We start from the raw sequence: 26,146 nt of genomic DNA, 5'->3' as shown, positions 1-26,146 counted from the left end.
AGTTGTTTGGATTGATCCTTTATTTCCTGTTGTATACTGAGGTCTTGTGTGACACCTTGGCAATGAGACCTTTTTGTAGGCCATCATTTGGGACTGAACCAGCTGTTATTAATTTCCACAGACAGGGGGCTGGATTGCTTTTTAATTATTGTTTTCAGCAGTTGTCTTGGCTTTCCATGCCTTTTTGCGCCTCCCTTTCTTCATGTGTTCAAAATTTTTTCCCTGTGTCATTTCACATTATTACACAACTTAATTTCTGAACTTATTTTTGTTTGTTTCTTTGTATGAATGGCTTACTTGGGTTGTTACCAACATCTGGTGAAAATGTCATGTCAATAGCACCTTTGGAAATATATTTACTGAGAAAAATGATGACGTGTTCAATACTTTTTTCCCCTGATGTTTATGCTGCCACTTGGAAATATTATAAGGAAACATGGAATTAGTTTCCATTGTTATGCTGATGACACTCAAATCTATATTTCATCACGGCCAGATGAAAACGCTAAATTATCCAAATTGACAGAGTGTGTTAAAGATATAAAAGATTGGATGATGCGCAATTTTCTTTTATTAAATCCAGACAAGACAGAGGTAATACTTATCGGTTCAAAAAACCACCCACAAAACCCATAGGATGTCCTGTTACTTTATCCTCTACAGTAAAAGACCTGGGTGTTATACTCGATTGCAACCTGTCTTTTGAAAATCATATTTCATATGTTACAAGAACAGCCTTTTTCCACCTTAGAAACATTGCTAAGCTACGTAATATGCTATCAGTTTCTGATGCAGAAAAGTTAGTTCATGCATTCATGACCTCGAGACTAGATTACTGTAATGCTTTATTAGCTGGTTGTCCTGCATCCTCAATAAACAAGCTACAGTTAGTCCAAAATGCCGCCGCTAGAGTTCTTACTAGATCAAGAAAATATGATCATATAACACCTGTCACATCCAAGGACGTATTAATTTGTGTATTGCCAGTGCATATGTGTTTCTTTCTCTCTCTCTCTCTCTCTCTCTCTCTCTTAATATGATTAATGGCTACCACCTGTGCTCGTTTACCTGTGAGCGCTGCCCGCGCACTGAGTGGTGCGTGTCCTGAGGAGTCTAATATAAAACAGCAGAGAGAGCGCTGAGGAAGGAGAGAGACAGCGCGGCGTTTGAGATTGTTCCGCTCTCCAAGTCCAGACGAGCGGGTTGCGCTATCTGGTGTATGTTCACAATGTGTGTGAGAACGTGCCTCTGAAGCTTTTGTTATTTATGATTAGTTAAGTTTTTATGGGTAACGTAGGGTGGAGGATACCCTTAACTTTTCTCCTGTTTATTGATTAGTTAGGGAGTGAGGGAAGATATGTTGTTTTGTTTTGATTTTTGTTTTGTATATAATAATAATAATTCGTTACATTTATAGCGCTTTTCTCGGCACTCAAAGCGCTTTATATAGAAGGGGGGAATCTCCTCAACCACCACCAATGTGCAGCATTCACTTGGATGATGCGACGGCAGCCATATTGCGCCAGAACGCCCACCACACACCAGCTTACTGGTGGAGAGGAGACAGTGATGAAGCCAATCAGTATATGGGGATGATTAGGAGGCCATGATGGACAGAGGCCACTGGGCAAATTTGGCCAGGATGCCGGGGTTACACCCCTACTCTTTCGAAAGACATCCTGGGATTTTTAATGACCACAGAGAGTCAGGACCTCGGTTTAACGTCTCATCCGAAGGACGGTGCTCTTTGGCAGTATAGTGTCCCATCACTATACTGGGGTGTTAGGACCCACACAGACCACAGGGTGAGCACCCCCTGCTGGCCTCACTAACACCTCTGCCAGCAGCAACCTGGTTTTCTCAGGAGGTCTCCTATCCAGGTACTAACCAGGCTCAGCCCTGCTTAGCTTCAGTGGGCAACCGGTCTTGGGCTACAGGGTGACATGGCTGCTGGCAATAGGTATAGGTAAGTTAATGTTATCCCCTTTTTAGTTAGAGGTATTGTTTTGTTTTCTTTTGACTTGGGCCCTCCTCCCGAGGTAATACTTTTGTTTGGATTTATTTTGTAATATGTTTCTTTACTTAATATTTTTTTCCTCTTATAACGCCTGCTGACGTTAAATAAAAAGGCAGACACGTCATGAGAAAATAAACTTGTTTGTTCATTCATTTTTCTGTGACTCTGGGACTGGAGAGCTGGAGATTCTCAAAGTCTCTCCCCTTTTTTTGTTCGTCGTTCCCTATTTACCCCTAGATTAAGGGGAAGACGTAACACACCAATTTTATCATCACTACATTGGTTACCTATAAAGTTCCGTATTAATTACAAGGTATTGCTACTGACTTATAAAGCCCTAAACGGCGTAGCTCCAGTCTATTTAACGGATCTTCTATCGCCCTATAATCCATCGCGCTCTTTAAGATCACTAAATTCAAGGCTTTTGGTCATACCTAGGATATCCAGATCCACCAAAGGAGGGAGATCATTTTCACATTTGGCTCCAAAACTCTGGAATAGTCTTCCTGATACTGTTCGTTGCTCAGACTCGCTCTCCCAGTTTAAAACTAGATTAAAGTCGCATCTCTTCAGCCAGGCATTCATATAATACTTTTAATCTTACAGTTAAATCCGACCTCTAGTTCATAAAGCCAGAGGAGAACTGGTCCCCGACTGAGCCTGGGTTCTCCCAAGGTTTATTTTTTTTCTCCATTAGGTCACCTGGTGGAGTTTTTCGGTTCCTTGCCACTGTTGCCTTTGGCTTGCTCAGTTGGGGATATTTGTGGATATTTAATTTAATTAATCAATCAACAATACTATTGATCAGCATTACCAAACGTGGACGTTCCACTAGAAACAAACATTGATGTATTGTTTTAATTTAATACTGTGAAGCTGCTTTGATACAATCTGTATTGTGAAAAGCGCTATATAAATAAACTTGACTTGACTTGTTTTGATGTAACTTACTATTAATGTTACAGTACGCACTCTATGTTGTAATGGGAGGTCTCTTTGATTTTGCTGAGGTGAGCTATCAAAACTAATAATTTTAGAAAAAGTATATTCTCAAAGGGTGATTTGTGATTTACATTAAGCATATTTTCCAGTCTGACATGGCTGCAGTAAGGAGATGGTGGTGCTTGCTCCTGCTAACACATTATCCTGTGAAGTAAGCCTATTTGCAAGTACTTCCAATAAATAAAACACATTTATTAGTAGTAGTAGATGGAGGAGGAGTAGAAGTAGCAGTTTTTTATCCTCTCTTTAATAATGTTAATTTGCACAGTATTTTCCTGTGTTTTTTTTTTTTCCTGTGTGGAGTAAGTACTTGCTAGGCAAACTGTAGTCCTCTTGTTTGTTTTTTGTTTTTTTTATAATTTAAGATCAGATGCTGAAAGGAAGCTACTCAGAAAAAGGCGCAAAGAAATGAAGACAGGTATAACTTCAACTAAAATAGGTTTGCAACAACTAATCTGACAACTGATGATAAAATGTTCAAGTTCCATTTTCCATAAATATTTCATGATTATTGTATTGGTGTGAATGTAATTCATTTCTTTAGGAGAATTGGAAATGGAAGCTGATGAGGTGCTAGAGGTGCCAGATGAGGTGGACATAAGTAAGGTGGGAGTTTTCCCTATTCCAAATGTTTTTATTTTTAACATGTTAAATGCTATTATTTGACTAGTATTTTATATTGAATAATATTAAACATATTGCTAAGCAGATGCCAGCTGAGATATATCCTCATGAATGTGGTCAAAGAAGATGGAGATGTGGCTTTCTTCAGGCTGTCTCTGACGTGCAGGCTTTTCCATGATGTTGTTTGTGAGGCATCATTCAGAAAAGAGGCTCACAGTAAGTTATTTCATTTTATTATTATAATTTTTTTTTTTTTTACCAGTAGACAGTTCTACACATTACGTTTAAACTGCAAATGCATTTTAAGCTTTGCTCAGAATTTATTATTACTTTAAATCTCTTTCCTACAATAGGTGTTGTCAACTGGAGTGCATTCTCCAGTGAGTACAAGGAGAGGTTTCGAGTGCCATATAAAGTGACGAGTTGCCTTTGCTGTGGGGACTTATTTAAAGACTTCCCGCCAGGCTATGTTGGAGATGGAAGGAAAGGAATCCTTCTTGCTTTTTACTCAACCAAAGACTTTGAAGGTTACTGCTCAGCAGACTGCTTCATCTGTGATGGGAATCACTATAGCCCCAAGGACAACTGAGTGACAACTACTTGATCTGACTGTTATATTATACTGTATTTATTCAACTTAAATTCTTTTCTTTTCTTTTTTTTTCTTTTTTCTTTTTTAAATGTACGTACATGTCCTGCAAACACTGAAGAGCAAATAAGGGGAACCTTATGTACATATCAATATGGAAAAATTTGTCATTAAAGAATTCTTAATGCTGTTATTTTTTTGCATTTTTCCCTTGAATGTGTACTGGTATGTTAAGTTGTTTACAGACCATATTGTATTGTAGCTTTAGGATTAAAATTACAGAGACAATAATTTTTGCTTCCACTAAACAGCAAATATGACCTGAATAAAATAAAATTGCTTAGGATTAAAATTACAGAGACAATCATTTTAAAATGTTCTATATACACGCATAATAAAAAAATACTTGTGGTGACGACATGTTATTAATCCATCAAATTTAGGTTTAAAATCTTGATTTAAAATGTTGTAAAATTAACTATTTTGCATGTATGTCGAGAGAAACTAGGATAACAATCACATTTATGTAAATAATTATTCATCAATAATTACGCATTACTATTTATCAGTACTACTACTACAAAGGTTAGAACAACATGTCACTCAAGACTAGCGCATGCGCATTATAACCCAGTGATCGGTACTGCGCATGCGTCTATGACGTCGCCAAAACACACCTCCATTCACTACGTATTGGATCTGATCCACCTACGTCATCGTGCTACAGGCTGCAGCGTATGGCAAGCCGTTTTAACATTTAAAAGCTAATTTTGACTATCCGGAATTAACATTGTAGATATCAACAATGTCTTTCTGACTATTCGTAATTACATTTTGGATAGTTGGAATTGTCATTCAAGATATCTGTAACGTAATTGTGACTAGTCGAAACGACATATAGAGATATCTGTAATTCAGTTTTGACTAGGCAAAACTGAATTACAGATATCTGCAATGACCTCATTGAAAACGACATTCAACTCGTCACACATCTTAAATGACAATTGCAGATATCTGTAATTCAGTTTTGACTAGGCAGAATGAAAGTTAAAGATATCTCAAACGTCATTATGACTAGTGCAAATTATTGTGCATGACGTTGCATGTAATCTATTTTAGATATAGATTTACCCTCCCCGCCATAATCAAAGAAAAAGTGGGTTCATTTCCTTATTTCTATGAATGGAAGAAGAAAAAGGCAGTCATGGCGTTGGCTGTAATCGAAAAATAACACCAGAAAATGTTTTTATATACAAATAAAAAAAAGATATACAATATTTTATATACAAAAAAATAAATAAATGTTGCAATGCTATGTTTATGATCATGCTTAAAATTACGTAGGTTATTGTTGCATTAAGATTTATGCGTGAAAGAGATTCACACTAATTCACTTTAATAAAGATGCTGACATGCATGCTATTCTTGCCATGGAAGTACAATAACATTAACTTCCTTAGATGAGAAAAAAAAGTTCTTAGTTCAGATTAGTTCTTATTTTTTATTTTATTTTTTCAATTTGAAACAGTATCTAACAGCATTAAAAAGACGATTAAAAACTCTGGTTGCTCCGACATGGTGCTAATCAGTGCTAATTACAAGTTAACAGTTACAGGTGCTATGTGATTTGATGATTTGAACAACACGCTCTGCTCCCGCCTAAAGTGTGATGCGGGCCTAATTTGTATACAGATATCTGCAACGTCATTTCGCCTAGTCAAAACTCTAATTCAAGATATCTGTAATTACATTTTGACTAGGCAGAATGAAAGTTACAGATATCTCAAATTTCAGATATCTCTAATCAAAATTCATTTCAAGATATCTATAACTTGATAATAGATATCTACAATTAAATTATGACTATCCCTAACTCCAGTTTGAGATATCTACAACACCATTTTGACTAGTCATAACTCCAGTTACAGATATCTACAACGTAATTTCGCCTAGTCAAAACTTAATTTAAGATATCTGAAAAGGAACATGTAGATATCTTGAATTGAGGTGAATTAAAGATATCTTTAACTGGAGTTATTATGGCAAGCCGTTTTAGCTTAAATTGTACCCAGCGTTACTCGTCGTAATTGCATTTTTACTAGTAATAATTGAATTGGAGAGCTCTCTAAATGTAATTGCTACTAGTAAGAATTGAATTGTAGAGCTCTCTAATTGAATTCTTACTAGTAAAAATGCAATTACGACGAGTAACGCTGGGTACAATTTAAGCTAAAACGGCTTGCCATAAGTTATGACTAGTCAGAATCAAATTGAAGATATCTCAAACTAGAATAACAGATATCTACAATTCAATTGCAGATATCTATGGCAAGCCGTTTTAGCTTAAATTGTACCCAGCGTTACTCGTCGTAATTGCATTTTTACTAGTAAGAATTCAATTAGAGAGCTCTACAATTCAATTCTTACTAGTAGCAATTACAATTAGAGAGCTCTCCAATTCAATTACTACTAGTAAGAATTACAATTACAGAGCTCTATAATTCAATTATTACTAGTAAGAATTACAGTTACAGAGCTCTCTAATTCAGTTCTTACTAGTAACAATTCCAATTAGAGAGCTCTACAAATGAATTTTTACAAGTCATATGTCTCCATTGACTTCCATTCATTTTTAATTACGGAGCTGTACAATTGAATTGTTACTAGTAAGAATTACAATTAGAGAGCTCTACAATTGAATTGTTACTAGTAAGAATGCAATTGCAGAGCTCTTTAATTCAATTCTTACTAGTAACAATTTAAATAGAGAGCTCTCTAATCCAATTATTACTAGTAACAATTCCAATTAGAGAGCTCTCTAATTCAGTTGTTACTAGTAAGAATGTAATTGCAGAGCTCTTTAATTCAATTACAGAGCTCTGCAATTATACATATCTTTAATTCATATTTTTACTAGTAAAAATTCAATTAGAGAGCTCTGTAATTGCATTCTTACTAGTAAGAATTTAATTAGAGAGCTCTCTAATTGTAATTGTTACTAGTAATAATTGAATTAGAGAGCTCTCTAATTGTAATTCTTACTAGTAACAATTCAATTGTAGAGCTCTCTAATTGTAATTCTTACTAGTAACAATTCAATTGTAGAGCTCTCTAATTGTAATTCTTACTAGTAACAATTCAATTGTAGAGCTCCGTAATTAAAAATGAATGGAAGTCAATGGAGACATACGACTAGTAAAAATTCATTTGTAGAGCTCTCTAATTGTAATTGTTACTAGTAAGAATTGAATTAGAGAGCTCTGTAAATGTAATTCTTACTAGTAATAATTGAATTAGAGAGCTCTATAATTGTAATTCTTACTAGTAATAATTGAATTGGAGAGCTCTCTAATTGTAATTGCTACTAGTAAGAATTGAATTGTAGAGCTCTCTTATTGAATTCTTACTAGTAAAAATGCAATTACGACGAGTAACGCTGGGTACAATTTAAGCTAAAACGGCTTGCCATAGATATCCGTAATTCACATAGTGGATATCTATGGCAAGCCGTTTTAGCTTAAATTGTACCCAGCGTTACTCGTCGTAATTGCATTTTTACTAGTAAGAATTCAATTAGAGAGCTCTACAATTCAATTCTTACTAGTAGCAATTACAATTAGAGAGCTCTCTAATTCAATTATTGCTAGTAAGAATTACAATTACAGAGCTCTCTAATTCAATTATTACTAGTAAGAATTACAATTACAGAGCTCTCTAATTCAATTCTTACTAGTAACAATTCCAATTAGAGAGCTCTACAAATGAATTTTTACTAGTCGTATGTCTCCATTGACTTCCATTCATTTTTAATTAAGGAGCTGTACAATTGAATTGTTACTAGAAAGAATTACAATTAGAGAGCTCTACAATTGAATTGTTACTAGTAAGAATGCAATTGCAGAGCTCCTTAATTCAATTCTTACTAGTAACAATTTAAATAGAGAGCTCTCTAATCCTATTATTACTAGTAACAATTCCAATTGGAGAGCTCTCTAATTCAGTTGTTACTAGTAAGAATACAATTGCAGAGCTCTTTAATTCAATTACAGAGCTCTGCAATTAGCCTATACATATCTTTCATTCGTATTTTTACTTGTAAAAATTCAATTAGAGAGCTCTGTAATTGCATTCTTACTAGTAAGAATTTAATTAGAGAGCTCTCTAATTGTAATTGTTACTAGTAATAATTGAATTAGAGAGCTCTCTAATTGTAATTCTTACTAGTAACAATTCAGTTGTAGAGCTCTCTAATTGTAATTCTTACTAGTAACAATTCAATTGTAGAGCTCCGTAATTAAAAATGAATGGAAGTCAATGGAGACATACGACTAGTAAAAATTCATTTGTAGAGCTCTCTAATTGTAATTGTTACTAGTAAGAATTGAATTAGAGAGCTCTGTAATTGTAATTCTTACTAGTAATAATTGAATTAGAGAGCTCTATAATTGTAATTCTTACTAGTAATAATTTAATTAGAGAGCTCTCTAATTGTAATTGCTACTAGTAAGAATTGAATTGTAGAGCTCTCTAATTGAATTCTTACTAGTAAAAATGCATTTACGACGAGTAACGCTGGGTACAATTTAAGCTAAAACGGCTTGCCATAGATATCTGCAACTGAATTGTAGATATCTGTAATGATAAACCCCATACAAATGAATGGCAAAAGTGACGTCATTTGTCCTAGGAAGAATGTCTTTGTGGATATCTGAAATGACAATTATGGATAGGAAGAATGTAGTTGCGGATATCTGAAATGTTCTTTTTGACTAGGCAAAACTGAATTACAGATATCTGCAACACATTTTAAATGTTAAAATGGCTTGCCATAGCAGCGAGGACTTCTTGATCGCTCGCGCCGCGCGTCTCTTCCCTCATTGAGAGTTTCGGCGTCGAGTCTTCTGAGGTGAGGAGAGCAGTTCACGGTATTTCTCATATTTACACAACCATCACACACACTTTATACAGTTTGATTAAGCGACAGACTCATTTCTGTAGTGTTTTCATCGATCACAGCGATACTTGTGCGTCTTTTCTGGCGTCTTCCTTCTGAAATAAACATTTAGTGCAGCAGCAGCGAGCATGAGGAGAATATGTTGAGTTCATTCAGACCTGAGCGATTTTGTGTTCGTTTGTGTGATTGTCTCGATGTTTGGAGTGAGAACTGTTACTGAGTGTCAAGTTAAAGTTTGAGATCTGTGAGGGGAACTGATCTAAAGTGTTTCTGTTGCCGTTTTCCTTTATTTATCTGTCAACATTTATCTTTGGCAGATTACATTTACTTACATTTACATTTACTAAAATTGATGTAGACACTTTATATTGCCCCTGTATGAGTAATGATCGTGGGAAATCTCAAATCTATACATGCATGGGAATATAGATATGATGTTTGACAAAGGAAACGTTACATTTTCTTTTTAAGAGTTGTATGATCATTGTCAGTTTGTGTATGCGCATATGTAGCCTAACATGTTAATGGAATAACTTTATTGCAATTAATAGTTATTATAAAGTCAAACTATATTTAGATTCAAATGGTGTTGTAGTTATTTGCCTGAAGAGGTTCAAAAAGAGAGGTTATTTAATTATTTTGTTTTATTATTAATGATTTATGTTAAATTGTGAGATATCTTTCAATATAGCAGTTTTGTAGGCTTTTGTCATCAGGCAGGGCTCGAGAATAACGGCGTCCTATCCTGGGGACGATAGAAAATGTGTTTAGGACGAACAGAAATATTCTCCAGGATGCCTACAGGACGAAAGACATTTTTGTATATGTGTTCATTTATTACTAGCCTATTAGGTTAACTTACTTAGAAAATGCCAGAATTAACGGACCAAGCGCTGACTACAACGGAGCACGTCTTCTCATGCTGCTGGACACACTGCCGAACAAAGAACCGCACGTCGGAAAGTTTGTTTCTCACAGTAAACTGCCATGCAGGCTAGAATTGCGAAACATTATTGGATAATTCTTATAACTGACATTTCTCTGGGCCAATCGGAATCTTAGCACTTTTTCTATGAAGGTAAAATAGTAGCAAAACTCGAGAGCACGTAGATGTGAATTTGAGAACTTGTACTATAAATATTCGTACTTGTAGCCTACATGAACATTTACACTCACAGCTCCAATGTGAAAACCTGTAAAATAAAAATCTGAAGTTGAATGTTGAAATTTGCACTCGCATACAATAGTCACAAACCTGTATTCTGAATCTGAAGCTGCAAACAGACACAAAGTAGACACAAACGTGTAAAATGCCATTCACAGAAATACAACGACAGACACAAACTTGTAATATTTTGCGTTTAATCTTACGTTCACATTCGCAGTACCACCTCAAATACCATCAAAATATAAGGAAAATTTTGTTTTGTTCTTCCCTCATATTTTAAAATATTTAAAATATATAAATATAAAAATAAACTTAATGAAGATATTTATCTGACAAAATTATTTCAAGTCAAGTCGTTCTTTTACAATACAGATTGTTTCAAAGCAGCTTTAAAGTGATAACAGGAAAATAATGCAACAAAGTTAGTTTGGGCTGTACTTAGTTCATTATACAGTCGCTCTGGAGAAAACAGTGATGTACATCGTTCAGCTCAGTTCAGTGACAATGGTGTCAATGCAGGCAGATCAATAATATTGTTGAAAAAAGGGCAAACTACAGCTACAAAAAAAAAAAAAAAAAAAAGCTCCAAAAAAAAAAAAAATCATACATTGTCTGCAATATAGTCAGTTATTAATATTTCATTGTCCTCTCTTGTTCATTTGTTTGACAGCCTGGCTAAAAATTATGTCTGTACAATTTGGCATGTTTCATTGTGTTATCACAAATAAACAATTGACTCCAAGCACAACTACACAATACGCGTACAAAATCTTTAACACATTTGTAACCCTATTTGAATAAAGGGTGAATCTGACAATTTTCCTTTGCCTCACTTTTGGCCACTACTGTATGGCAGTTCATTGACTTTGCAAATCTCGCAGCAAAATAAAGCCACTTTAATGAGTATTTCGGGCTTTCCTGAGTTGTTGGATCCATTGATGGAACTCATGTTTGCATAATTGTAAATGAGGAGACACACATCAATAGAAGAGGATTCCACAGCATAAATACTAATTTGCGAAAATTTTGCACAATGCAAAGCATTTAAAAAAAAAAAAAAGATTTAAATATTAAAGTGTCTTAAATTATTTTACGTATTATAATAAAATTAAATGATTGGTGTCATGCTGCAGTGACCTCACTCTTGCAGGCTCACTATTGGCTGATTCAGTGGTTGAGGGCAGCCATTTTGGGTTGGCATCACTGTAGTCCTTAGTTTACAACACTTAAGTCCCACTTCAGTCAGCACTTAAGAATCAGTCTTATACTTTACTGAAAGTTGCTTTTAGCTGCTTTATAAAAGTCTCCTACTCTTATAAAAGTCCTACTCTTTACTAAGTATTTTCTGACACTTAAATCAAAGCTTAAGACTATTCTTAAGAGCATTTCTTAGAAGTTTTATACATACAGGCCCTTTAAATATTGGAAAGGAAGTTCAGGATGCGGTTAAGAGTCATGGGTGATTGCCTTGTGCCTGTTTGTTCGTGCACACACCAGGCAAGCATTCAATGTCAACAAAGTATTCCTTCGAACATTTGCTATGCAATATGATTGGTTCAAATTTTGTATCACTTTCTCTTTTGACACTCGGATACACCGTGATAATGCCTGCACAACATTACAACGGTGGATGCTGGCAGCGTAATTCTACCCTGTTTATCTCTTAGAATACCAGCTTGGTCTGGTTTCACTTCATTGAGTCTGCCCAATGAGTCAAATCATCTTGAGTAGGATTGTCTTGTAGTATTTTAACATCCAAATCTTTGATAAATTCATCCTCTTCAGTGCTTTTTTCATTTACATGTAGACTACGTATCGCAGACGGTTTTGAACGGCAGCATTAACTTAAAGCATTGTTGGAATTTTTCCTCTGAAGGAATTAAAGGCTCCGGCAGAGGAAAGTTCACGCAAGCGCCTGTCTAAGTCATCTATATTTGTCGTGGAAACGTTTGTTGTCGTAATTTGAATTAATTGTACAGTGTTGCACAATTGTACAATGTTATTTAGAAAAAAAAAAATTTCACAAACAACAGACAATTATGATCTTCAACAGGAATGGTAAACTTTTCGACCCAGGCACACTTAAATCGATTAAAGAAAGCAACTGGACTCTCGACAGCTTTTTGTTTAGTATTGACTGCGTGCGAGATGTCTTGTTTAGCAGATGACAACTTCAGTAAAAATGCAGTTAATTGTTTAAAAAAAAAAAAAAAACTTTACAGAGTTTACATGGACTAGCCCACGTACAGTCTGTGTCAAATTCCTAATCCTCCTCCTCCACCACTCTTAGTTTTAGTTAGAATAAAGCGATAATCCCGGCCAGTCAGTTGGCTGTACGCTGTTAACCGTTTCAATACCGACACAGTCAAGTCAAGGTTTATTTATATAGCACAAGTTTAACACAACTGTAGTTGATCCAAAGTGCTTTACAGTATAATACAAAAAAATAGAATAAAAACAAAATAAGAGAAAAAAGTAGCAGTATAAAAAAGAAAGAGAGATAAAATCAAGTATCAAAACCATTCAGTGTATATATACAGTACATACATAACGTAGAACACCGAGTTATTTAAAAAATATATACACAATATTACTCAAATCCAAGAGTGTAAAAATGGGTCTTTAAGATGGATTTAAAAGCAACCAGAGATGGAGAGGTCCTAATATTTAAAAGTAAATTGTTCCAGAGTTTTGGGGCAACTACAGAGAAAGCTCAATCACCTTTTGATTTACACCGGGAGCATGGGACAGATAAGAGTGACTAATCACAAGATCTTAGTGACCTAGAGGCTGTGTATGGCCTAATAAGATCACAAATATAATCTGGGGCCGAGCTATGTAGGGCCTCGTATGCAAAAATAAGGATCTTAAAGTCGACTCTAAATTTTATTGGTAGCCAATGCAATGAGGCAAGAACAGGGGAGATGTGATCCCTTTTCTTAGTTCCTGTTAGCAATCTGCTGAATTTTGAACCATTTGTAACCGAGACAGTGTAGTTTGAGGTAGGCCAACGTACAGAGAATTGCAGTAGTCCAATCGAGAGGAAATTAGCGCATGAATCACAATTTCAAGGTCTTTATTAGATAGAAAGTTTTTCACTTTTGCTATAGAGCCCCCAAGCTGTCAGAAATGAAGAACTCCAACATGAAAGTGCCTTTTGTCTTCGTCTTTAATCAGGCATATGAATGAACAATTAACCAGCACTGGGAAGTAAGAGCTCAACTCCCAAAACTCTGGGTATGGAATATATAGTAAGAATATGGAGAGAGTATCACTATCTCAACCAATAAAATCATACATCATACATCATATCATATATCATATCATATCATATCATATCATATGCAGAGTTGGGAAGGATACTTTCAAAACATATTTCGTTACAGAATACATGCCCAAAAATGTCATTTGTAACGTTTTCCGTTACGGAACACTGATATTGGACACTGAAAGGAGGTTGGTTGCTGGCAAGCAGAGGTTGCACTGCACAGTTATATTTTGTTCTCCCTTCTCTTTTTTTAATGTGAAATGCTGTTTGAATTTCCAAGATAAAACACATTCTGCCCGACTGATCATGCAAACCGCAAAGCATTCACTGCTCGTTATTAGCTTTAATAAGGATTCATTATATTTAATTCATACAAATAAATATGTCTGCTGCTTTAAAGAATAAAAAATGATAATATTTTTTAGATATGTAACTTTAGTCACCAGTATTTATTTATTGTTTAATCCAACCAACTCAAAAACGTTTTGAGCTGTATGTATTTTTCTCTTAATTTTCATATTTATTTATTTATTTATTTGGCGAAAACTAAACGTTTTCTTGACCGACCACCGAGCTTCATTAGTTGAAACCGGTTAACCGATTAGTTTAAAATATTCGCTATTTGAAATAACAGCCATTTCGAGCCGCGCCTGCAATTTCGCAACTCTGTCGCATCTCTCTGCCGCTCTGCCTCCCGCTCACACACACACGCTGTTTGTCACATTTCCTACCAGCTTGCATAGATAACACGGTAGGTTGGCTTTGGCTACCTTTCTCACCCGAAGAGGCTTGCGGGTGTCGCGTTTTCAGGTGATGCATCATAAGCCGCATTTCCATTACCCTTCAAATTGCGCAAATTGAAAATGTGAATTGAAAATACGCACAATGGAAACGCGTCAATTTCGCATAAACTCCCGTTGATCGCAATAAAGTTTTTACGCTTGCATGAGGTGGTTTTTCAGGCAGTTCGAAAAAGGAATATTTCGCAAAACTGCAATGGAAACAGATTTTGCGCATTTACAGTCACCTGACTTAGAAGACGCGGTGTGTTTGAGGTCCATGTATAGCTACGCAAATAATAATTATTTTATTTTATTATAACATTTAATAGGCTATATTTATAAGACGCTTTTATGCAAAAAAGTAACAAAGCTGAGTGTGGAGCGCGCACTGCATGGCACAGAGGCGCAGGCGCGAACACTTGCATTTTCCTATCAACAGTGGAAACAACTTAAAATACAGAAAAATCATACAGAAAATAATACATTATTCTCAACTACTTTTATTTGTGTAAACTCACAATAAAAAGAAAACGTTGTGCTGTGGTAAAATAAAAGAAAACAATCAGACGCACTTTCATGATCTTCGTAAACCGGAGCGCGAGAACTGAAACAAAGCCTATGTAGGCTAAAGCTTGAAATGTCCACTTTAAAACGAACCAATTCGAATCGAAAGCTAATACCTTCTGATTATGTAATCCGTATGAAAGGTGCATTTCTCTCTAAGCGCATCTGCTTAACAGCGGAAATGTGATTTTAGCCGACACTTAGAAAACAATAGTTTATTAATAATATTAATGGCTCTTCTCATTCAGCACTGCGTGAAAAATATCAATTCCAGGTTCTAATTTGGCCTTAGAAAACCAGTAAAATCGACATGTTTTCCATATTAATTTGTGAATATTTTAAATGTTTAATAAAGGGGCAAAAAGTCATAAACAAAAATCTGAAAATTCGTTGTTATTTACTTTTTTGCGCAGCAGTTGGTGTAGCCAGTTCAAATTAAAATTTTGGTGTTCAACTTTGCGTTTTAAAAAGACAACAACAGTTCATTTTTCGTTTTTCAATTACGGGTTAAAAAAGGAAAAACGAATGGACACAAAAGTAGCCTACATGGATCGTTTGGACAGAATACGAGAAAGAGTTCTTTATTAAATTCATAAAATAAACTATAATTAGCCTTCTCGGAGCACAAATGAGGGCGAAACACCCAGAAACTCCTTATATGTGTCGTTCGTACTTCGTAATATGTGTCTTTCCCTGCCATTAAAGGGCACCTATTATGCCCCTTTTTACAAGATGTAATATTGGTCTTGGGTGTCCCCAGAATGTATTTGTGAAGTTTCAGCACAAAATACCCCACAGTTAATTTAATATAACCATTTGAAAATGTCATTTTTGGGGCCTGTTTTAAAAAGAGCTGTTTTGGTGTGTACCACCTTAAATGTAAATGAGCTGCATAATCCCCGCCCTGCTGGACCCAGATGATGAAGAGAGTCCGGCACAGAATAAACACGAATGAGAATGGACCAGGGCATCTCGGAATGTTTTTTTTTAATACATTTATGTACTTATAGAGTTTTAATCGCGTCCCCTTTGCAATTATGGATGTGCAACACACACACACACACAGACAAATTATGATAACTTTCGCGCAATTTTTTTGAAACTACACACACACAAATACTGTGATAACGTTTGCTAAGTAGAAACGAAATGATATTTATATGCGAGGGGTGCTGTTGCGTCATGTTGACATTACTCGTCGTACAGGTGCTTATGTGGCAAATGTGAGAAGATACAGAACCAGAAAACAAATGCTGCAGGGAGATAGACGTTTATATACTGTCTATGGAGATAGAGGTTTTAATTTATTTACATTTGTAATTGCTGCAAAAAATAATACGTGACAAAAAACTGTCTTACGTTGTTTGTTGAGACATCCTATGACGACGACAATAAATAGCTTTAGACGCATTTGTTGTTGAACTGGCTGACATCGATTGAAATGACTATTTGCTCATAAATCATAAAATACACTTACATAATAGGTGCCCTTTAATGCTTGGATAACACGCCACGTCTCCTTCCATTAATAATAATGTCTAATGCGGTGGCTGTGATGTGTATATATAAACTTACCAACGTCCTTTGCCGTGATTTTTTTGAATGACTTCTCGTGAGAGAAAAAATGACGTTTTAGTCGCATAACATCGGTTAATGGAAACGCCGTCATTTCGCAATAGTTTTTTTATCGATATTTAGATGATAGATTTTTTTTTTAACCGACTACCGACAACTTTGATCGGTTAACGTCGTTACGGTCAACCAACGGTTAAACGGTCATCGGTTAACATCCATTATATATATAATAAACTTTTATAATAAAAAAAAATAAAAATAAAAAATATATATATATATTTTTTATTATAAAGTTTATTATAAAAGTTTATTATAATATATATATATATATATATATATATATATATATATATATATATATATATATATATATAAGTTTTGTTCTGCATGAATACAACAAAAAAAACATTTAACTCCTGTTATTTTTTATTAAATCTGTTTTTTTACTACTAACTACTTTGAATGGAGCTAAATAAATATAATATATCATAAACATTTTAATGGTGTTTTTATTATGTAACTAACAACTATAGATGATAATAACAAAGTAAAGAAGCAACATGTTTATTTTGGGACGGTTGACATTCACTTTAGGACGGTTCAAATTGTTTTTCAGGACGGAGGTGGAAAAGGTTAGTCTGGAGCCCTCATATATCCTGACTCAAATAATGTGTTTCTAATAGGGATGTGCACGAATTATTGAATATTCGATCTGTAATTATTATTCGAAAAATAAAATACTATTCGAAATTTTTCGAATTTATGAAGCCGTAAATGCTTTGCTGGCCGTAAATGCAGTGAATCCCTGATAAATCCTAAGCACTAACTCGCAGTTATAATTAAATCCCCTGGGTGGCGCTGTGGCGCGTGTTTAACAAGTTGTGTTTGTGTAAGTCGAAGTTTGGAATTACTAGTTGAAAATGGTGTTACTAAATTATCTTACAGAATGGAATTACTTTTGATCAAATGAATTACTTAATCTGAGTTACAATATCATCAACACAATGAGAAACGCATCACATGAAATCCAAACTGCAATCGACTGAGGAAAGACAGCTGTCCATCACTGCATCACGACTGCAGGTAAGCGCAGCTGAAGCGCAAGTGATCCGAGATGATAACTTCTAAAGGCCAATTTATACTTCTGCGTCGAGTGTACGCCGTAGTGTACGTCGTAGGCTACGCACGTAGGCGACGCCGTCGTGAGCATTTATACTTCTGCGAATGTCTGTGTTGCTCTGCAGTTACACCGCCGAAACGCTAGTTGGCGCGGGTGGGTTTTAATGTTCCACTGTGTTTACATTCCTCGCGGCTGTTTTGAGTTTAGGTTTCTACGAGCAATGGCGACTGAAGGAGTCATACTGATGGCTGTATTTCCGCACTTCTTCAAGCAATCTCTCGGTCACTTGGTCTATTAATTTCCATGGCTCTTCACTGATCTTCGGAATTTAAAAATGGCGGGCGGGCGGTGCAGAGTGCAGAAGATCATTCCGGAAATGCGTAGGAGGAAACGCGATGCTATCCAGCCGACCAATCACAGATCTTGCGGTCCGCGTCGCCGCGACGCGTAGTTACATTTTTGAGGAGGTGCGCGTCAGGGTACGGCGAAGGGTACGACGTATGGTACACGTCAATGCGTATGCTACGCCGTACCTTCTACGCGCACCCGACGCAGAAGTATAAATTGGCCTTAATAGCAAAATTATTTTAAGACATATGTTTCCCTTACGTTTCGTTGAGGGAGACAGGTTTAAGAACAGAAAATGCAAAGTGCTGTTAGAAACTTCGTTATCTTTGTGTCTCTGAAACGTCTGTCAGTGCAGCACGTTTTCTCACTCGAGCATAAATTGCTGGTGGCGCCCCTGCATGTGGATATTATTGTTTTTCTCAACATAAACGTGAAACAATATAAACCCGATAATCATGCTGACTCGAGTGTTTGTGTATGTTCTGTACGATATCTAGGCGTTTTTTTGTGTTTTTTTTGTTTTTTTGCTGCTTGAGCTTAAATACTTTTTTTCTTTATATTTTGTTTACACAGGCCAACTGTTTAATGTTTTCATCTAAAAGAAAACTTAAACATATATTGTAAGCTTGTTGTGTATATTGCCTAATCGTAAGCTTGTTAAGAAATGGTGACAAACTTTTTTTTAAATGTACTTAAATTACGTCTTTTTCATTAAACGTCATTTAAATAAACTAATATTCGAGTATTCGATTTTTATGAGCCCGAATATTCGAATGCAATATTTTTGAAAAATGCCCATCCCTAGTTTCTAACAGTAAACACTCAGAATAAAGTGAGATGATCTGCTGATGATCCTGAATGGCTTGTTGAATGAGTGTTGATAGTCTGAGGCTCATCAATATTAACAGATCTGCTGAAAACACTCTTTATTTCATGACAATAGTTCCTGTTTTCACCTCATTTATTATGCTGATGTCTTCAGATCTCCTGTAAATTGACACTTAAAGCTCATTTCATTGGTGTCAGCAGACTGAGGGTATTTGTTGGCTACTATACGTTTATTTCTGTCTTTATGCTCTTAAAGGTGCTGTATGTAGCTTTTTTACCAAAACGAATCCTTTTTTTATTGCCTGTGTGTGAAGGGGTTGTAATCTCACATTAAAATTATCCACTTTGCGGGTTTTGCTATTACCTCTGAAAGCAAGTATTCTTATTTTTATGTGAAGGTCCCGGGCCGGATTTACCGCCAGTGACGTCACCTGCATGCGCGCTCCCGAGCCTCTCGCCTCGTCTAGCCTACTGACTATTTTCCACTCAACAGCGACGACATTGCAACTTATGACATGGACTTATGATTATGCAACTTATGACATGTCTGATATAACACTAAGAAACGACCTGCGCCCAGCAAAACACCGACTCCAACACAAACTCCACATATTGATAAAAAACAAAACGTTTTTTCTGCTGAAGCTCGTATTAAAGGCCAGACGTGAATCGGATGAACTGCGGGTGAAAAACACGGATCAACATCGGCAGGGCATTTGAATCATGGAGAAACCTTATCTACAAACCTAGAATGTACATTTCCTGAAGAAAATGTGAAGTAGTGCTTGCAGTGGCAAAATTCAGCACGGTTGATAGGGTTCCATACTTATCATGGTAACATTACGAGCATGGAGAATTAGTTCAACGTCAAGCTGATAAAAGTAGCCTATTATAGTAACGTTGCAGTGGGAGTTTACCTGAGTTTCCAGCATGTTGTGTGATGCTTTGTGTGTTGCGTCTCAGTCTGGCCGGTACACACAGTGCTCGCTCATAAATTCGAGCATGCGGAAGAGCACGCGCTTGTAAACTTATTGGTTGCAATCTGAAACATTACTGCTAAAAACTACATACAGCTCCTTTAACTGTTTTCCTTAACATTATTTATATTTGGAAGAATTTAAATATATTATTTTTATTAATATAAATATATTATTTTATCTTATTTTCTAGATACCTGTATTTTAACGAAGAAGCAGAATAATGTTAGGATTAGTAATAAACATTTTGAAAAATAATGAATTGGCATCAGTTACTGTACGATTAATAGATAGACAGACATAAATGCTTAGAAGTGTTATTTATTATAAAAACTCAGTGATTTATATTTTTGGCAGAAACTCCTCCCACACTGGAATTCATCATCAGTGAAGCTCCTCCCACAGTAATCACATCATCAGTGAAGCTCCTCCCTCTACGATTACATCATCAGCGAAGCTCCTCCCACAGCAATTCTCCAATAAATGCTGTAAATTCCCATCAGCTGCAAGTGAAGACGAGCATCAGGAAGAGCTGAAATCTGCTGAGTTTATTAAAGAGGACAGTGAGAACATGAGTGATCCAGAACCCTGCAGAATGAAACACACTGAAGATCCTGAAGAACAAAGAGGTTGGTGTTTATTCTTCATTCATTAATGATGCTGAAGAACATTCATGTTAGAAACATTCAAGCACTTCATCACATTTAGATTTAGATAAACACATTTAGATAAACCGTTCAACTATGACATGGCTGCAAACGTTTATTTTTTTTTAACAAATAGTCAGTAAAGGAAGATTTTTTTTTTAGTGTGTATTTTTACGAACATGTATAACAAATAACAATAAATCAACATTTGTGTTCTTTCTCACAGTGAAATTAACTTGGATCTTGTGTTTCTTGTGTGCCACTTTCACGTGCATGTAAAGTCTATGGAAGAAGTTCAGTGTGAACGGCAATAATCAAAACGTTTTAGGAGTTTTTAACATAATTAAATATCAATCTAAAAGTTGGTGTTAAAATATGCCATTATTGTGTATGTTAACCCCCTGAGCTCCCGGCGCGATAGGCTCGTTTTTTTCCTTATCAGTGCAAAAAATAATCAAAATACTAATATACATTTTTATCTTATATGCTTGTGTTATACATCAATCGATCCTGTTAAGTGTGTATTTTTTTGGTGTATACTCATAATAAAACCAAAGTGTTGTGCTTTTCACCAAATAAAGAAAAATAAACATGATGCGAGTTCTGCCTCCTCTCTGTCAGTGCAGTCGAATTCTGAAACGCGTCCGAAAATGAACTGTAACTCAGCGAATACTCAGTCAAACAGGCATACAGACACACAGGCATGAAGCTTGAATTCTCTTCTTTTAAATGAAGTGATTTATATAAAAAACAAATATTCTCAGTTCATGTACTATGTATGAAAAGAGAGATGTCAGTCGTTCTCATCTCAGCTCATTAAGTTGTAATGTGACTCCGCCCACGGAGTATATATATATATATATATATATGTGTATGTGTGTTTTGTCAAAAAAAGTCATCAACTAACTAATGAATCCTTTACTTTGAAATACGTATGATAAAATGTATACTTTAGTTTTGAAAGACGTTGACTAGTTTTGAATAGATTATAAAGTTTTTACTGTACAATAGACTGCCACATCAAATAAGCTTTTACTTGCCAATTTTGCTCATATGTTAAATATAGTATTTTTTGTCAAAAATAAAGTCAAATAATACGTTTTGTATACTTTAGTTTTTACAAAGAAAGATTACACTTGAATTGTTGTTGTAATTGATTTCAAAATTCAATGAAGATGGACGCCAATAACATTACGATGTCCAGCAATCGATTTAAATAGTAGGTTACATGGGGTTTAATTTGTCGTTTAATGAGATGTAGCCTAATACATGTTGTCAGTGCCAATACACAGATCCGCCTATGTAATCAACGTATATATGAATGGTACAGTGGTAGAGCTTTCGCCAGCCGTGTCAGAGATTGTGAGTTCGAATCCGCCCTTGTATAGGTTTTTTTTTTTTTCTCGTATAGTTTTTTTTCTCTCATCAAAACGATTATGTTCATCAGTGGTTGTATATCAAGCAGGGACACGCAAACGTTTGAATTATTTTGTTATTTCAACAGAACGAATAGAGAGTATCCGCAACGCAACGGATTGAAGAGCACGTCGAGTAAAGACAATGCGGTGTGTGCGCGAGCCACACGAGTAAACACTGTATCTGCGCCACTGATCGCAGCGGCAACGAGCACTTTGATAAAAAAAAACACATTTCAGCGCTAGTTTCTTATTTAAAAAACGAATGAAATGAATGCTCTGCCAGTTAACTGGAGATGTTTTATTTATTTGTAGAATTGGTACATTCGTGTCACGAGATGTTTTAAAAAGTGGTGGGAACATGTCCCATCCGTCCCACCCGCAAATTACGCCTATGCCTATTTCCATAGTTTATTGCTTATTTATCATTAGCAAAAGTTTGTTTCATGTTGCACGAGATAACCTTACATTGACAATGGCAATACAATCTATTCTGATTCTGATTCATAGCCTACTCATACTAATATATATATATATATATATATATATATATATATATATATATATATATAACCTGTTTGTTTAATTTTTTTTTCAATAACCACTCAAACATTATTCTCTTAAATTCAAACATATACATAAATGTTGTTCACATATTATGGTAGCCCTGTTTGTGCTACATAGAGTGAATTTACACCTTTGCCATTAACATGTTTAGAAATAACTGAAAAAAGCACAAATGTAAGGGCATGTCAGAACATCTCAAGGACCCCAAAAACACCACAGACCCCAGAGGGTTAATGTTTATATCATGTTAGATAATTGTCATTGATCAAACATATTTAATATTTCTCACTATAGAAACATTGGATTTGTGCCTATAATGTTTTAAAGATAATAACAGGAAGATCAGTGTATCTCATTCAGGGAAAGTTTCAGGGACGTATAATTAATTTATAAAAAGACATAAATTATTGTGATATTTTATAGAAGTTGTCTGTTACATCTGGGATCATTTTAATCTCCATTCACTCCATATTTCTCTCTTTGAATTATTTTGATTATTTAGAAAATTTTAAAATGAGAGTTTCTTTCATTTCAGATCCGATGGAAGAGAGCGAGGAGAGTGAAGAACTGAGTGAAGTGAAGGAGGAGAGTGAAGAACTGAGTGAAGTGAAGGAGGAACATCATGTCAATCCTGGAGGAAAACCTTTGAGTCGCTCAAAGACTAAAAATAAATTTTTCAAGAAAAGAAGAGCCAAAAAATATTTCACCTGCACTCAGTGTGGGAAGAGTCTCGCATACAAACGATCTCTTCAGATTCACATGAGAATTCATACAGGAGAGAAGCCACATGAATGCCATCAATGTGGGAAGAGTTTTGGTCGATCATCATCCCTCAATGCTCACATGAGGATCCACACTGGAGAGAAGCCGTTCTCATGTGATCACTGCGGCAAAACATTTCTTAGGTCAGCAGCCCTGAAGTCACACCTGACAGTTCATACGAAGGAGAAGCCGCATTCATGTTCTGAGTGTGGAAAGAGTTTTTCACTGCTGCTATATTTACAAAGACATCAGAAATTCCACACTGGTGTGAGAGAGTACATGTGCTTTGAATGTGCGAAGACTTTTAGTACAGCTGAACATTTAAAACAGCACCAGAGAATTCACACTGGAGAAAAACCTTACAAGTGTTCACACTGTGACAAGAGATTCAGTCAGTCATCAAATCTGAAAATACATGAGAGGATCCACACTGGAGAAAAACCTTACAAGTGTTCACACTGTGACAAGAGATTCAGACTGTCAGGACATCTGAAAGCCCATGAGATGATCCACACTGGAGAAAAACCTTACAAGTGTTCACACTGTGACAAGAGATTCAGTCAGTTAGCATCTCTGAAAACACATGAGAGGATCCACACTGGAGAAAAACTTTACAAGTGTTCACACTGTGACAAGAGATTCAGTCAGTTAGCATCTCTGAAAACACATGAGAGGATCCACACTGGAGAAAAACCTTACAAGTGTTCACACTGTGACAAGAGATTCATTGACTCATCATCTCTGAAAAAACATGAGAGGATCCACACTGGAGAAAAACCTTACAAGTGTTCACACTGTGACAAGAGATTCATTGACTCATCATCTCTGAAAAAACATGAGAGGATCCACACTGGAGAGAAGCCGCACACGTGTGATCAGTGCGGAAAGAGTTTCTCTTTTAAAAGTGACCTGAAGCTACACATGAAGATTCATGCAGTGGAGAAACCACATCAACACAGCCTGAGGTCACGGTAAGTAGTTTATCTTTTTGTGCTGAGCAACAAAAGCTTATTTTCTATTGTCGTGCCGAACGGTTTATAAGAATGGTAAGCAACCATATCGACTGGAACGGTTCAGCGAAGAGAATGGTTTGGCCCGGCGGTGGAAAAGCGGCTAAAGTCTCTTCTGTGTCAGTTAGTTTCCTGACAGCCACGATGAGGGGCAGGACAGTTTTTTGGTTGCTTTGTTTGCTTTGTATCTGCTTGGAAAGTTTCTCATTATTAGAAAGTGTCTGATTATTATTAGGGGCCAAGCACAGAATGTGCGTAGGCACCTATTGTATCTGTTGGCGTACCAAAAATAATTCTTCTTTTTCTTCCGCTCTGGGAGTCTATGGCAGCCCATAGAACCGCTTGCGGGAAAGTTGTGCAATTTGGCACACTGATAGAGGACAGACTGAACAGTCACCATAGCAAATTTGGAGTCTCCAACTCATTCCCTCTAGCGCCACCAGCTGTCCAAATTTGCACTCATGTTTATGCTGATAACTTTTGAACCACAAGGGCTAGAAACAAAATTCCTTTTTCCTCTGATTCCCTAGCTCAAGCCGATTCGATTGCACCATATGACGTCATTTTCCGTCATGGAAAGTTTTCCGCCATTTAGAATTTTCCGAAAAACCAACTTTTTCGAACTCCTCCTAGGCCGTTGCTCCGATTTTCACGAAAATTGAACCAGATCATCTACAGACCATGCCGACAAAAAGTTATGGAATTCAAGTTGATTCGCTTAGCAATTTTTGAAAAAACCCACCAACAAATTTTACGTAGCGCTTGCGAAAACAGACGTAAGGCTGTATCTCTGCAACGCTTTATTGGATTCAGACCAAACTTGGTACATGTCATCCCAACCATGACCTGAGGCTACATGCTGCGTTTCGGCGCAGCGCCACCTACTGGTCTGGAGATATGAAAAATGGCTATTTTTGCTTATAACTTCTGAATAGTTTGCCCAAAAATCATACAATTGGTCTCGTTAGATTCAGGCCAACATGCTGAGTCGACTGATATCCAATTTTACCATATCGGCCATTTTGGCTATCGGCCATTTTGAATTTTGTGCTAAAATGCTGTATTTTAGGAACGCATGAACGGATTGTAACGAAACTTGGTATGGGTCATCAGCACGATGCCCTGAAGGAGCGTGAGAAGTTTCGAACCAGCGTCAAAAGTTATAACAACATTTCCAAAAAGGCTAATAACTTTTGAATAAATCTGCCTATTGAAATGCCACTGGTCTTAATAGATTCCCTGGGTCACGCTGAGAACATGGATACCAAGTTTGCCATATTTGGCCGAACTTCCTGTCCGCCATCTTGATTTTCAATCAAAACCTACTTTTTCGAACTCCTCCTAGACCGTTTGTCCGATTTTCACCAAAATCGAATCGTATCACCTCCAGACTGTGCCGACAAAAAGTTATGGAATTCGTGTTGATTCGTCAAACCGTTCTTGAATACAGGCCATCTCCAATTTCGATTTAGGCCAGACAAATTTTCTGCTATGTCGAATTTTGTCCGAAACCTACTTTTGCGAACTAGTCCTAGGTTTTTCGCCAGATCGGAACCAAACCAGTCTAGGACATTTCTCTGGACTCTCTCGATCAATAGTTATCGAAAAAAAAGTAGAATTTTTGCATTTGGTTGGCTATAACAGGGTCATTTGGAAAATGGGCGGGGCAAAATACAGTCGAAAGCCTATAAATCCTAAACAAAAACTCAGAACATCACGAAAATCGCTGAGCATATGTGTCATGACATGGTGAAGAAGCGTGCCGAGTTTCATGCAGATCGGACCATAGGTGGCGCTATAAATGGCAAAAAGGTTCCCTTATTATTAGGGGCCAAGCACAGAAGCACAGAACAGATAGGCCAAGCACAGAACAGATAGGCACCTATTGTATCTGTTGGCGTACCAAAAATAATTAGGGGCCAAGCACCG

The 26,146-nt window shown here is 36.2% G+C and overlaps 3 protein-coding genes across 12 annotated transcripts in view; all 3 read left to right on the top strand.

Moving 5' to 3' along the window:
• LOC309498809 (uncharacterized protein) overlaps positions 1-26,146 on the top strand; it is a 266,922-nt gene that overhangs the window by 13,017 nt on the left and 227,759 nt on the right. The gene's annotated exons all lie outside the window — the stretch shown is intronic.
• LOC309500856 (uncharacterized protein) overlaps positions 1-26,146 on the top strand; it is a 134,769-nt gene that overhangs the window by 42,910 nt on the left and 65,713 nt on the right. For 3 of the 8 annotated variants that reach the window (XM_082172619.1, XM_082172618.1, XM_082172617.1), the window contains 4 exons: positions 3,385-3,437; positions 3,564-3,625; positions 3,729-3,859; positions 3,997-4,558. The exons of 1 other annotated variant lie outside the window; for it this stretch is intronic. In XM_082172619.1, coding sequence (XP_082028745.1) covers positions 3,385-3,437; positions 3,564-3,625; positions 3,729-3,821 — 208 coding nt within the window. In that variant the 3' untranslated portion in view covers positions 3,822-3,859; positions 3,997-4,558. Of the gene's footprint in view, positions 1-3,108; positions 3,626-3,728; positions 3,860-3,996; positions 4,559-26,146 lie in introns of those variants that run through there. 4 more of the 8 variants (XR_014206709.1, XR_014206710.1, XR_014206708.1 and 1 more) reach the window with 4 other exon arrangements.
• The window catches only part of LOC309500829 (uncharacterized protein), a 71,513-nt gene continuing 54,167 nt past the window's right edge, over positions 8,801-26,146 (top strand). The window contains exons 1-3 of the mRNA XM_082172583.1: positions 8,801-9,138; positions 20,174-20,445; positions 22,981-24,178. Of these exons, the coding sequence (XP_082028709.1) occupies positions 20,388-20,445; positions 22,981-24,178 (1,256 nt within the window). The 5' untranslated portion in view covers positions 8,801-9,138; positions 20,174-20,387. The remainder of the gene's footprint in view (positions 9,139-20,173; positions 20,446-22,980; positions 24,179-26,146) is intronic.

This window comes from Leuciscus leuciscus, assembly GCF_965113295.1.
Source record: "Leuciscus leuciscus genome assembly, chromosome: 1".
Lineage (NCBI taxonomy): Eukaryota > Metazoa > Chordata > Actinopteri > Cypriniformes > Leuciscidae > Leuciscus > Leuciscus leuciscus.
This window is presented reverse-complemented; position numbering and strand designations above follow the sequence as displayed.